General features: G+C 36.1%; 1 protein-coding gene across 1 annotated transcript in view; it reads right to left on the bottom strand.

The window, feature by feature from the left end:
- The window catches only part of IPO11 (importin 11), a 192,584-nt gene that overhangs the window by 87,225 nt on the left and 89,473 nt on the right, over positions 1–15,886 (bottom strand). Inside the window, 4 exon segments of the mRNA XM_049768835.1 lie at positions 3,285–3,365; positions 3,938–4,017; positions 5,732–5,808; positions 9,587–9,702. Coding sequence (XP_049624792.1) covers positions 3,285–3,365; positions 3,938–4,017; positions 5,732–5,808; positions 9,587–9,702 — 354 coding nt within the window.

Below are 15,886 nucleotides of genomic sequence, written 5' to 3'. Positions count from 1 at the left end.
CAATGTTCAGGGGTTACACCTGGCTCTGTGCTCAGAAATTGCTCCTGGCAAGCTCAGGGAACCATATGGGATGCCAGGAATGGAACCAGTCCATCCTGGGTCAGTGCATGCAAGGCAAATGCCTTACATCTGTGCGATCACTTCAGCCCCTAGGTTTTTAATTCTTTATATATTTATATATTAGATCTTCATTGGATGCATAATTATGTTCAAATATTTTCTCCATTCAAGTCACAAAATGTTCTGTTTTGTTTTTTGGGGGGCCACAACAACCAATGGCACTCAGGAATTACTCTTGGCTCTGGCTCAGAAATCACTTCTGGCAGGCTCGGGAGACCTATGGGATGCTCTGGATCGAACCTAGGCTTGTCCTGGGTTGGCCATGTGCAAAGCAAACACCCTAACCTTGTGCTATTGCTCCAGCCCCATCAAGAAATTATCCCTACCCTAAACAAATGATCCTCACAATGTTAATTTTACAATACATTAATTTTACTTCAGTATGTTTAATGTTTTCTTAATTTTTTCCAAGGTTGCTACAATTAGAAAATAAAAACTCTATGTTATCAGACTACAGTGATGGTACAGTGGATAGGGTGTTGGCCTTGTACACAGACAACCCATGTTAGATTCCTGGCACCTCATAGTGCCCCAAGCCCACCAGAATTGACTTCTGACTACAATCAGGTCTAAGCTCTCAGAACTGCTGGGTGTGTTCCCAAAAGAAAGAAACAAGCAAACAAGTATATCACACACACACCCCTTGGTTTTCTTTAGAGGCAGGCATTTTTACTTCACTGGCAAGAAATAATATACTTTCACTTTATTTAGTATTTAAACAATAAATTTCCTACAACATGTACTACATTGTTATAATTACAACAGATCACCTAATAGTTTTCACAAGCAATCTGAAAAGGTAACTCAATAAAAAAGGGTTTGGTTTTTTTCTGTTGTTGTGCTCAGGGGTTACTCCTAGCTGTGTTCAGGAATCACTCCTGGCAAGTGCTCAGGGAACCAATAGAATGCCAGGGATTGAACCTGGGTCAGCCATGCACAAGGCAAAATGCCCTACCTGCTGTCCTCCTGGCCCCCCCCCCCCCAACCTCCCCATCCCCGCTCAATTTATTTCTTTCCTTCCTACCTTACTTCCTTCCTTTTCTTTCTTTTTCTTTTTTTTTTTTCGGGGAGGGGGGCGGGTTTGATACCACACCCAGCTGTGCACAGGGCTTAATGGATCTTGGCTCTATGCTCAAAGATCAGTCCTGGTGGAGAGCTAAGTGTGCCAGATGTGGTGTCAGGAATCCAGTCATATTAAGTGCATGCACAGCAGGCACCTTACTTTATCTTTCTGACCCCAAAATATAGCCTGGCAATTCATTCCTGGGAATCTACCCCAAGGGCTCAAAAGCACAATGGAGAAAAAGATATTTGCACTCTTATGTTTATAATAGTATTATTTAGCCAGAACACAAAAACAACCCAGTACTCAAGAACAGGTGACTAAATAAAAAAACTATGGTACATACACACAAAAGAAGATAACTCGGCTGTAAGAAAATGAAGTCATGCAATTTACTGTGAAATGGATCTGGAGAGCATCATGTTTAGGGAAGTTAGAGAGAGAAACAGACTCCAAATGATCTCTCTCTTCTGTAAGATATAAAGAAACTTCACAGAGAGTATCAAATGTCAAAGGCAGTAGAAACGAAAAGCAGAACAGGGGGCCGGCGAGGTGGCACTAGAGGTAAGGTGTCTGCCTTGCAAGCGCTAGCCAAGGAAGGACCGCGGTTCGATCCCCCAGAGTCCCATATAGTCCCCCCAAGCCAGGGGCAATTTCTGAGCACTTATCCAGGAGTAAACCCCTGAGCATCAAACAGGTGTGGCCCGAAAAAACAAACAAAAATAAAAAAAGAAAAGCAGAGCAGGACTTCAGAAGGAAGCTTGCCACTGAAGTGGAGGTAATGGGGATAAGTTAGGGAAGAAAACACTAGGACAGGGTGGTAAACACGCAAGCTGCATGCGGCTCCTGGCCAAAATGAATGCGGCTCTTTACCTCTTATCATTCTTTTGTATACTGTGGCTCTTTACCAAGTTTGGATTTTGTTCTGCTGCTTCTGAGGAGGGATCTCGGAGGAGAGATCTCCGAGCGCATAGTCCCACCCGCAGGCTGCGTCATCCCGTCTCCCATCCCTCAGAAACAAATGCACAAGCCAGCAAGCGGGGGACCTGTGTGTCACATGTTGTGTCACATCTTGCCGTTAGTTCTGAGTGTGGAGGACGCAGCACACCCTCACCATCATTGCAGGATTTTTACCCTCACTCAAAAATGGCAAAATGCAATATGTGTTTCATAGATTATTGTTAAAATTAGATGCTTTTGTGTGAGTGTTTGTTTTGGCAGGTCACTGCATGGTGTGGCTCTCTGACTCTCACCGTTTAAAATTTTGGCTCTTTGTGTCGAACTTGTTCCCTACCCCTGCACTAGGACAATGATGGAGAGGGAAAGTGTCTGCTTGGAGCGGACAGGATGAGGCAGACAGTATATGCCTGAAAATCATGAATATCTTTCTAACTTTGTAATTCATGATGATTCAATAAAAAACTTAAACATTAAAATAAGAAAGTGATACAATTAAGATATATACATTTCCCCAAAGTCTATACAAAATATATATATGTATCTGTGTTAAGTACACAATAAACATGTCAAGATATAGTTCAAGAAATATTTACATATATCCTTATATATAAATATACATCCAATTATATTATTAATAGTATATCAATTTGAGATCTGGTTCAGAATAAAATCAAGTAAAATTTACTGAAAGAATCACTAGATCTATTCGAGAATTAGTCTAGAATCAATCTTCCTCATTTTAACAATTATTCAAATTGAAATGAAGGCCCAATTTCAAAAACCATAAATTAAAAATTAACAATATTAAATGTTTTTTAACATTATCTTGGCTTTTCCCCCTCCAGAAAAGTTCAGATTCTCTCTTCAACACATACCTGTCTCTACCCAACTTAGATGTTCCTAAATAAAACTACTTTATTAAGAGGGCCAGGGAGTACAGGACGTAGGGAACTTGCCTTGCATGCAGCATACCCAGGTTGGATCCCCAGCACCTTATGTGTTCCTCTGAGTATCGAAAGGACTCATTTTTGAGTATAGAGCCAAGAGTAAGTCTTAAGCACTGCCAGGTATGGCCCCAAAATAAATAACTACAACAATAAAACCTATTTTATTAAAACAAAACAAAAAAATATAACAATACCTTAAGAACTTGGACTTGACCTTCTATAGTGATCTCCTTTAGAAGTTCACAAAAGGATTGACACAGACCTAGTGCATATGTCTGAAATTTAACAAAAGTCAAAATATGCATATCAGAATATTAAAAAGAAAACAAAATTACATTTGAATGTGTTATAATCTACCTAAAAATTATACTAAGAATCTAAGCAATATTTGTATTAGAAACTACTAGGAAAATAAAGAATTTAGAAAATAAAAATGTGTTTTAGGGTCCTGAGCGGTGGCACAAGCAGTAAGGCATCTGCCTTGCATGCACTAGCCTACGACGAACCGTGACTGGATCCCCCAGCATCCCATATAGTTCCCCAAGCCAGGAGCGATTTCTGAGCGCATAGGCAGGAATAACAACCTGAGCGTCACCAGGTGTGGCCCAAAAACAAAACAAACAAACAAAAAAAAAAGTGTTTTAGTGCTATGCTGAATTTTATAAATATAAAATTTTTATATTTTTGTTTATATAACATTTTCTTTATCATATAATTTAATTCACATATCTGTCTTACAATGATCTATGCTTCCCCAAGATTTTCACCTGTAAAGAAATTCTAAAGTTTAAAAAGGTTTTATTTGAAGTAGAAATCATATAAACACAATATACAAAAATTAACATACCTGTAAAAATTCTGTTGATGATAAAAAGATATAACCGTTGATGATCTTAAAGCAAGTTCTGAGATTTTCTGAACTGAGTTCTGTCAAAATGTTAGATAATTTAGTATAACTCAAATTAGTATAAATGCCATATCTTTATTTAAAGCAAAGTTGTACACCACTTATTTATACTACTAGTAAATGACTATCTAAAATTTGGCATCACTGGCAACTTAATGATTTCCCATACATCTCCCACTAGTTAAAACAATTTAGAAAATAATACTAAATTTCTTTCAGAACTGTTCTTTCAGTAAAGAATTATCTAACCACTTGACCCAATCTTTAACTTCAAACTCAAGTTAAAATGTAGCATGGTAAACCAACAAGTGAAGCATTTTACCATTTTTTTTTTGGTGTCTGCCTTAATTGGGTTTCCTTTATGTACAGTACTGAATAACTATTGTGCTGAACTGGATAACTACAATACTTAAGAAAAATGCTCAAAATAGACTTCAAAAAAATTATACTGTTAAGGTAGTTTATCTCTAAAATATATATCAAAATCCATTTTCCTATAAAAATGTACACATAAAAACATCTTTAAAATGTAATTATGAGACAGCAAAATGGCTCAAAGAGTTGAAGCACATACTCTGCATATGGTATGCCTGGGTTTGATTCCTTGTAGCACATGGTTGACTAGTATTCTGTACCAAAGTGCTGTTTTAAAAATATTAGGGTCTGTGATCTCTTTGGTTAGACATAAGAATTAGCTTTAACAAACAATAAATAATTTCCTGGACTTAATAGTCTAAATTTGCTAGTTCTTACTTAATAAAAAAAATATGTAAATATCCCCCTCCTCTACCCCAATGGGATGCATGCTGGGAACAGGGGTGGAGGAAGGACAACATTGGTGGTGGGAACGCCCCTGATTCAATGTCGCTATGTACTTAAAATATTACTGTGAAAGATTTGTAATCCACTTTGGTCAAAATAAAAATTAAAAAAAATGTAAATAGCAGACTTGTGAACAACAGACAGCACTATATCACTTTGCCAAGGAAACTGAACAAGGGCAAGCATTATAGGAGATCATAAGTAGGATGATTGCCTTGCACACAGCCAACCTGGGTTTGATCCCTGGCATCTTATATGGTCCCTGGAGCACCACCAGGAGTGATTCCTGAACACAGAGTCAGGAGTTAACCCTGAGTATTGCTAGATATGGCCCCAAAACAAAACAAACAAATAAGAAACTGAGCAAAACCATGGTATACAGAACTAGTCTTACAGTATTGTTTAAATATGTTAAATGCTTTTTATCTTTACTCATTTTCATTGGCTCTGAGATTTCTAAAACTACTATGAAACACGAAAAATCTTCCAGGTAAAATGCAAAGTTTGTGTTTATTATTCTAAAACTATATTTTGCTTGTAATTAATACTTTAGTGTGTTTTTTGTTTATTGGTTTTGATTTTGAGGTCAACCTGTTGCTCAGACTTATTCTTGGCTCTGCACTCAGAAATCACTCTTCGTGGGACCATATGAGATGCTGAGGATCCCAGGTCAACCACGTACAAAGGTAGAGCCTTACACAATTACTATTGCTCTGGCCTCATTTAATGTTCACTCTTAAAAGCAGAAATGATTCTAAAAGGGTATACATATAGAAAAATCTACAAATTATGTTATTCAAATTTTGGATTGACTATCAATGTTTTATCAAGAATAGGAGGCATAATTTAAAGTCAGCTATACTGCATCAGCTATGGCTACTTTCAAAAATATTATGCTATTATGATGCGTACCAAGAAGCGATGACATATTCTGAAATAAACGAAGCAATTCTGGTGTGATGCATGAGCTGTTTTCCAAAGTCACTAACCTAGGAAGAGAAAGCAGATGATTAAGACAGTGTCCATGTCCGTTAAAACTATAAACATACAACTTAGTCACTAAAACCAAATATAAACAAATGTCAAATGCAAGCCAATCCCAGGATATTAGAAATACAAAACAGAGTAAGAGGGATTATTTAATGCCGATTCATATATTTTGCACACTAGAGTTTGATTCCCATCATTTTAAAATAGAAATGTGGGTGTGATTTATCCCTGCTACACCTCCTGACATTTCCCCCAAGAAGTTAAAGGTGTAAATAACAAGACTCACAAAAGCTATAGAAAAAGAAGGATTTCTCAAATTATGATATCTATTACCAAAACCTAATGGTACATAAAATGAAAATGCAATCAACCCGTCCCAGTTTAATCCTCCATACATGTGATTCTCCAACACTCTAGTAGTGATCCCTGAGCATTGTCAGGTATGACCCAGAAACCAAAAGAGTAAAACAGAAAGAACTTCCTTAACTTAATGAGAGAATTTTCTACCAAACATATAACCAACAGTCAAGTGATATGTTAAAACCTTTCTCCGGAAAAACAAACACAGAAACAGACATCAATCAAAGAACATCTATTACCCTGGTCTAGCTTCATCTCTACTCAGCAATTAAGAGTTTTTCACTTAATAGGACAACTAAGTTAATAAAAATTTAAAAAGGAGAAGAAAATTTAGTCTATATTCTCAGAAGACATGACTGAGGGAAAAAAAAGGAATAAAAATTTCACAGTTAAACAAATTATTTAGAAAGTTCAATGAGTTTGCTGAGGACATCAACAGTAGGCTGACACTTAATGAGAGATTAGAAAAACCAATCCCCAGGTGCAGCAGAAAATCCTGGCCTAACTTTTAACTCCACCTAATGTGTTACTAACAATGCTGACAGCAAGAATTTCCAATAACATAACTAGTGCATCAACACAGGTCTATATGCTTCTGATACTATATACTCGCAATTAAGTCAATATTGAAAAGACAATGGTTAAGAAAATGCGAAGGATAAAAAAGTACATTTACAAGAATGTTATGAAGTATAAATTCCTTAAGTTTTGATCATTTATTTACTAAAATATTGACATAATGGAACAATGTAGTTTAAACCTATGCTGTTCAAAGGTTAATTATAAAAAAATCAATTTAATCTTTATATACCGAAACAATTATATGACTGAATGATGGTATTAATAAGATAAAAATATAGCACCATAAGAACATTAATTATGTACATTGGTATACAAAATAAAAAATAAATCCAAATTCATATAAGGTTTCCCTTGGAAATACATAAATCTCATTCTAAAAAGATTCAGAGGACAAATGGCAAGAACAGAAGAAATTGCTCAACAAATAAAAAGTTGAGGGTTGCCACCATATAAACAGCCCAGCTTTACAGCTTCACAACTTGTCTTGGAAGAAGTCTAAGTCCCTGAAACTCATGGGTACATTGGCTCTTTCGACTGAAAGCTCTGGAGCACCCACAGGAGAGAGCACCCCAGCAGCTGCAGCACCCATACTCCATATCCATAACAATAAAATAGGCATCTTCACTGCTTCATATCTAATCTTTGCAGACAACGACCCAACAGAATTCCCAGTACACATTTCTCAGAGAGCAAATTCTGCAAAACAAACAGCCAAAAAACAAAACAACAAAAACAAAAACAAAAAAAAAAAGACAGCCAAGAAAGAGCACACCAAATGAGTAGCATAAAAACCAATTAGCTCAATAAATAAAAATGAATACACGGAAAGCTCACTAGCAACAAAGAACTCAACTCAGTAAATCCTCAGATGATTAAATCCTTTAATAACGCCATTATGAGATACAACAATTTTCACAAACTTTCTTTGACTGAATTACCCTTTTGTTGTAACGAGAAATCTAAATAATTTTTTTATGTCAAGGGAGCAAGCTTAGGAAGGTAGGTAGAAAACTGGGTATTATAATAGAGGGTATTATAATCACACTGGTGATTGGTACTGAGACACTGAATGCCCAAAACAACTATATTAAAAATATTTCATGGAATACTTTTTTAAAGATATCTGTTTTATAAAATATTACACCATAAGACTACTGTAAACATTATCAAACATAGTAATAATATGTAGGAAATAGTCCTACATACAATAGTCCTTAGTACAAAAGATGCTACCAAGACCACTTAAAAGAAAGATCTTTGGTGGTGGTGAAACATAAGCACTGTAGCACACACAAAATGTAGACATAATCCCAGGACTTATATATAGTCTTTAAAGATACCATAAAAACTTTGTAGTCCTTGTAGGCTAAAGAAACTTAAATATATTCAAAATAAAAATTACTCTATATCGGGGCTGGAGCAGTGGTGCAAGCGGTACAGAGTTTGCCTTGCACATGGCTAACCTAGGATGGACCGCGGTTCGATCCCCCGGTGTCCCATATGGTCCCCCAAGCCAGGAGTTATTTCTGATCACATATCAGGAGTAACCCCTGAGCGTCACTGGGTGTGGACCAAAAAGCAAAAAAAAAAAAAAAAATATATATATATATATATATATATATATATATATATCATTATATATCAAAATATGACTCAGGAGGTTTTAAATAGTCTCATACTGGGAAACTGTTTGAAACGTATCACCAATTAAAAAAAAAAAAAAAAAAAAGAGTATCCCATAGTACTGCCAAAATGTGTTTGATCCCTGACACCCATAGGATTCTCAAAGCCCTGCCAAGAACCTTGTCACCCTGAGAGCAGTAACACAAGGTATAATTTGTACCAAAGACAAATTCTAGGAATCCAAAACTGTGACATTCCTAGACACCTAATCAAAAGGGGAGTAAAGGACAAAGGAGGAAAGGGGCCTGAAACCAAAAACGGAGAAGGAAAGGGAAGAAGGGAGAAAGGATGATGGATAGAAAAAAAGATACAAAAGGGATGGGAGAGGAGGAAAAGGAAATTAACTATATATATTTATTTTTATATGACTGATATCTATAAATTGCTTTTTAATTTTGAGTTTACACATTGGATTACCATGCCTTTCCTACATAATAAACTGCATCTTAAATAAAATTGAGTGAGCACTGTATAAAATTGCTATTATATAATAAGCTCAATGGAGCAAAAGGATTTTCTAACAGTTCATGTGCCACAGAAACACATTTCTTTTTTCTTTCTTCACGACTGAGTAAAATATTAAATCAAATATTTGGTGCAGAGCCCGAAGTGGCTTTTGCCTTGCAAGCAGCCGATCCAGGACCAAAGGTGGTTGATTCGAATTCCGGTGTCCCATATGGTCCCCCGTGCCTACCAGGAGCTATTTCTGAGCAGACAGCCAGGAGTAACCCCTGAGCACCGCCGGGTGTGGCCCAAAAACCAAAAAAAAAAAAAAATTTTTGGTGCAAAGGTATTTTATCTCAGTACTTAGTATTGGTAAGAACTGAAAATTCAATGTCTTTCAAAACACCTCATTTAAATACTGAAAGCCTTAAATCTTAGTTTTGGAACATTAGTAAGATTTCCACTTTATATTTCAAATTCCAAAAGATAAATGTTGCTAAGTTCAAATTTAGATTTTCCCTTTAATACTGTTAATAAGTCTACAGTGAACTAAGTTTTACCCAATTCAGAAACGTATATTTTATGCTTCATTTAAAAAAAGCTGAAATATAAAGCCTTGTTACATTTCTCTGCTTTATTCGCATCCAAATAGGGACAGGCCAGGGAGGTGGAGGATAAGGATCCATGGTACTGAATTTTTCCTCTTACCATAATTCTAAACCATCTTCCAGAAGGTAAACATGTGGAGGCTGGGAAACATCTGTACTCAGTTGAATAACTGGGAGCAGGAAAGGGTACAGGTTCTTGCTGTCTGCTCCTAATCCCTACAGGAAGTATAAATAAAACTTAACATAAGACACTCTAAGGTTACAACCACCTCTCCAACCAAAATGTCACCTATCTTATATAAAGTCCTAAAACAACTCACAAAAATAAATTTCTTAGGATATCATAATCATCAACATCATAAATGATTCTGTTTATAACTGAAAAAAAGTAGCAAAAAATATTGTTCAACTGCCTAATGGGGGTAAACTACATATGCCAAGGCTACACCTCTACCTCTGTTCATTTTAAGACATTTCAATGCAGATAGCTATTTCCACTCTTGGAATACTAAAGAAATAGCAATAGTTTAATTTTTTTGAGGGGAAAGGTCATTCTTCTAAGCAGTACCCAGGAGGCCAAAAGCCCTTACTAGAAATTCTCATCGATATAAGGGTTTGACTATATGTGGTGCTCAGGAGATTCCAGGGTGCTAGATATGGAACTAGGATTAAAAACGCATCAGGTATACCCATATACTATTTCTCTGGGTCTATTTTAAATTTTCTTATACAAATAATTTAAAATTAACTCAACCTAAATGTTCACCAATAAGATGAGTTGTGATATGTTTATATTCTAAAATATTGAGTAGCCATAAAAACGATTAGCCATGGAACAAAAATATTCTGAAAGTTAATTGTAAATTAAATTTAAAAGAAGCAGTAAATAAAAATTCTACATGCCAAAGAATTTTTATATCTTATTCACATATGTAGGTATAAATAAAAATTTTTCTTATAAGGAAACATAAAAAGTATTAAAAGCACTAAAATGAGAAAAGAAAGATGAGAATGGGATAAAAAGAATTTCCTTTTTAACCTTTTTATAATCTTTTATAAAATGTATGCATTTTCTCTGAAAGAAGTTTTGTTTTAATGAGTGAAGAGATAAAGGAAGGGTTTTTAGTTTTAGTATGCATAATGACTAATGAAAATTATCAAAATGTATCACTCTATACTCAGAAAGAAAAAATATAGTATTCATTTTTATCTCTGTAATCTGATACACACAATAAAGGAATCTATCAAATAATCTATCAAATAAATTATCGAGTAATTCAAAATGTCAAGAATTAGTGAGAAATCATAATGCCACAACCACAGATGAGGGCTGGAGAAAGAGAATAGTAGGCATGGGCTGCCTTGCATATAGTTCGGATTGTCCCCCAATCCCAACCAGAAATGATCATTGAGCACAGAGCCAAGAGTTAAACCTTGAACACATAAAACACAAAGTGTTTGTTTGTTGATGACACTGATACATAAATTTATCATGGGACAAATATTTCAATAGAAATCCATAAGGATTCTACTTGAACACGTTAAGTTTGACCCTTTCTAGAAATAATATTCAACTGAAAGATTCTATTACAGATATTCCAAAGGAAAAAAATTTATAAAACTATTTTTTACGTTTATTCAGACAAATGATTTTATTCTTTTTAATTAATATATTTAAGCAACAGGATTATAAATGTTTGTAGTCAAGTTCAATTATAAAAAAAAATAGCTCCCTTCATCAATGCAACATTCCTACCACCAATGCCCCCCATTTCCCTCCTCCCCCACCCACTGCCTGTATTTGAGCAGGCATTCTATTTTCCTCACTCATTAACATTGTCATGATATAGTCAATGTTGTTATTTCTCTAACTGCACTCACCACTCTTTGTGGTAAGCTTCATATTATGGGCTGGACTTTCCAGCCTTCATCTCTGTTTTCTCTGGGTATTATTATAATATCTTTTATTTTTCTCAAAACCCATAGATGAAACTATTCTGTGTGTGTCTCTCTCCCTGACTTATTTTACTCAGCATAATAGTTTCCATGTCATCCATATATAGGAAAATTTCATGACTTTATTTTTCCTTGATGGCTGCATAGTATTCCATTTTTATATGTACCAGTTTCTTTTGCCACTCATCTGTTGAAGGGCATCTGGGTTGTTTCTAGATTCTGGCTATTGTGAATAATGCTGCAATGAATACAGGTGTGCAGAAGGCATTTTTATGTTGTGTTTTTGTGTTCCTACGGTATATCCCTAGGAGTGGTATAGATGGATCATATGGGAACTCAATTTCCAGTTTTTTTGAGGATTCTCCATATTGTTTTCTATAAAGGCTGGACTAGAAGGCATTCCCACCAGCAGTGAATGAAAGTAGCTTCTCCCCACATCCCTGCCAGCACTGACTGTTCTTGTTCTTTGTGAAGTGTGCCAGTCTCTGTGGTGTGAGATGGTACCTCATTGTTGTTTTGCATCTCTCTGATGATTAGTGATGTGGAACATTTTTTCATATGCATTTTGGACATTTGTATTTCTTCTTTGATGAATTGTCTGTTCATTTCTTCTCTGCCATTTAAAAAATAAAACAAAACAGTACAAAGCAGGAGCGGTGGCCCAAGCAGTAGGGTGTTTGTCTTGCACGCGCTAGCCTAGGATGGACCACTGTTCAATCCCCCAGTGTCACATATGGTCCCCCAAGCAAGGAGCAATTTCTGAGCTCATTACCAGAAAATGAGATGCTCAAAAAGACTGGACTACAATAGTGCATAGGGGAAACTCCAGCGCTGATCCTGAACACAATCAAATGCGGCCCCAAACCACGTTAAACTCTTACTTATTGAATATGCATGTGTGATCCATGCACATCCCAATAAGAACAACATGCTAGACTTAGCAAAAACTAACGCATTATTAAATATTAGATTCTCTCTTTTTTTGGGTGTGTGTGTGTGTGTGTGTGTGTGTGTGTGTGTGTGTGTGTGTGTGTGTGTGTGTGTGTTTGGTTTTTGGGTCACACCCGGCAGTGCTCAGGGGTTACTCCTGGCTCCAGGCTCAGAAATTGCCCCTGGCAAGCACAGGGGACCGTATGGGATGCCGGGATTTGAACCACTGTCCTTCTGCATTAAAGGCAAATGCCTTACCTCCATGCTATCTCTCCGGCCCCAATTATTAGATTCTCTTGATCAAAGTCTTTTTTTTTTTTTATTGGTTTTAGGGTCACACCCGGTGGTGCTCAGAAGTTATTCCTGGCTCTATGCTTAGAAATTGCTCCTGGCAGGCTTGGGGTACCATATAGGATGCCGGGATTCGATCCACCTCCCTTCTGCATGCAAGGCAAATGTCCTACCTCCATACTATCTCTCCAGTCCCTTGATCAAAGTCTTAAATTCACTTTGCAATCTAGTTCTATGAAAACTGTATCCAATTTACATGCAACTTTTAATAAATTTGAACATTATGCTGAGTTTTTTATTATTACAATACAAAACTCAAAAGTTCACTATATTACTTTAAAAACATTGTTAGGAATGTTTAAATGATAAGGGATCATGTTGTAATATAATTACAAGGCATACAGGAAAATTTGGTAAAGAGTACAAGAGCTCTTTCTGTAGTATGCTGACAACTTACAGTATATGTAAAGAGACAAAAAGGGAGGAAGTGATTCTATCCTATAATTAAAAGCATTTCTCAGGATTTGAGCTATCAATACAATAGAAAATATACACATATAGAAAATAATATATTATACTTTGTTGATCAGTTCAAATTAATTATAGCCAATTCAAAACCCTGAATTCTAGACACTTGTAAAAATTATAGAACATCAACATACAGAAGGTTTAAACTAAACATTAATTCCTCTTCCTGCATTTCCTAGTTCATATGACATGAAGACTACCTAGCAATAAATTTATCAGCAACTTACTGGTTCTTCTTTATCACACATTACATCCCAGTCTAAATAATCCTTAATTCTCTGTGTGTGTGTGTAAAATTTTCACATTTTTTTTCCCTTTCTTTCAGTGGCTTTGGATTTTATGTTCTCACCCTCTCTTCCCTAGTTAATAAAAAGAGCCTTCCAGGCTGGAGAGATAGCACGGAGGTAGGTCATTTGCCTTGAATGCAGAAGGATGGTGGTTCAAATCCTGGCATCCCATGTGGTACCCCGAGCCTGCTTGGAGTAATTTCTGAGCACAGAGCCAGAGCATAGAGCATAGAGCCAAGAGTAACCTGAGAGCTGCTGGGTATGATGACCCCCCTCCAACAAAAGAGCCTTCCAACGATTTTGTGTGTTTGTGTAGGGGGCTACACCAGGCAGTGCTCAGAGATTATTCCTGGCTCTACACTCAGGAATTACTATTGGCACTGCTCAGGAATGCTAGGAGTGTGAATCCAGATAAGCCTTGTACAAAACAAGCACCTTTTCCCACTGTATTATGTCTCCAGGCCCCTAACTACTTTAGTTTTAACTAACTACACCAAACCAGATAGATTCTTTACTAGTGCTCTGATTATCTTTTTTTTTTTTTTGGTCTTCAAGACCTGGACTCTAAGCACAAGCTCTATGCTCCAATACATCAAATAACTCAAACAAATCACTATGCTAATATCAGAAGAGCTGACAGATGTAACACATTATATTCAGTACTATCCTTTCCCTGATTCCACTAAAAAAATGTTTTTAATGATCTAAAACAAAATATTTACAATTACATAAGAAGAAAACAAAAGTGGAACCAGAGAAATAGTATAGAAGATAGTGTGTTGCCTTGTACAAGGCTAACCTAGGTTCAATCCCAAGCCTGCCAGAAGTGATAACAGAGGACAGAGTCAAGAGTAAGTTCTGAACTCAGCCAGATGTAGCCCAAAGAGAAAGAGGAAAAAAAAAAAAAAAAAAGCTCTTCAACTTATAAGTTTAAAAGATAAGTAAAAAAATAATTAAGCAGAAATAAAAGATCAAAAATTGAAGCCAGCAGTGAAAAAAATCAAAGAAGCAACTAGATTTTTATTACAAAGATGCAAAATATCCAGATAGAAGGAATTTTGGAAGGTAAAATTAGATAGGATATGTTTAAATAGCAATTGATGGTCTAAGACAGTGGTCCTCAAACTACAGCCCATGGGCCACATATTGTATTTGTTTCCATTTTGTTTCTTTACTTCATAATAAGATATATGCAGTGTACATAGGAATTTGTTCATAGTTTTTGTTTTTACTATAGTCAGACCTCCTCTGAGGAATAATGAACTGGCCCCTGTTTAAAAAGTTTGAGGACCACTGGTCTTAAGATTACAGTGGCAGAGCACATACCTAGAAATTGCGAAGAGCTGGATTTACAAAGCAAAAACATAAAGATTTTTGCAAAAGAAAAAAATTTTGGTGCAAAATTTCATTCATGAGCACAAACAGTTAATACTAAGCCAATATGGGGGACAGAGTCATAGGAACAGAACAGAAAGCGCTTCCCTTGCACAAGGTTCGATTCCTGACACCCCATATGGTCCCTCAACACCCAGCAAGAGTAAGCCCTGAACACAGTTATGTGTGGTCTCTCCAATAGAAAAGATAAAAAAAAAGAAACTGAATATTTATTTTTCTAGTAAAAAAAAACCAAATGGTCACACACACAGAAACAATAGGTAATAAAGAACAAGGACATTTTATAAAAGAAGTATCAAGCAAGAGACTGAAATATGCTTCACAGAAAAAATATTTCAAAACATTAACATGGAGGCAGACGGATTAAAGTGTTAAAAACTTGAAAAAAAGAAACATTAACATGGAGATTTCTCCCATGAAACAGTCCAGCTAGACACCCTAATGGGGTGAGGGGGAGGAATAAAATACAATTAGCAAGCTTTCTAATAATAGTCAACCCTTTTCTTTTTTTTTTTTTTTTTTTTTTGGGTCACACCCGGCAGTGCTCAGGGGTTATTCCTGGCTCCAGGCTCAGAAATTGCTCCTGGCAGGCACGGGGGACCATATGGGGTGCCGGGATTCGAACTGATGACCTCCTGCATGAAAGGCAAACGCCTTACCTCCATGCTATCTCTCCGGCCCATAGTCAACCCTTTTCAGCAACTTTTAAAAACCAAAAATGTTAAGACAAAATGTTAACAGTTATTGCAATAACTGTCCTACTATTGTGTATACTTCAGTTTTCTAAAAAGAAAAAGTGAACAAGAATCAATATATCTGATTGAAATGTCTAACATGAAAAAATAGAAAACAACACATTGAAAAAGAGATCACCCAGAGAGATAAAAGCATGGAGATATATATATATAATTACTACATTAAAAATCTTTCATTCCTGGAACCAGAGATAGTACAGTGGGTAAGGCGCTTGCTAGACTAGCATATAGCTAAACTGGTTTGATCTCCAGCATCCC

The sequence above is a fragment of the Suncus etruscus genome, chromosome 2 (genome assembly GCF_024139225.1).
Source record: "Suncus etruscus isolate mSunEtr1 chromosome 2, mSunEtr1.pri.cur, whole genome shotgun sequence".
Taxonomy (NCBI): domain Eukaryota; kingdom Metazoa; phylum Chordata; class Mammalia; order Eulipotyphla; family Soricidae; genus Suncus; species Suncus etruscus.
Note: the sequence above shows the minus strand (reverse complement) of the source record. Positions and strands in the feature narration are given on the sequence as shown.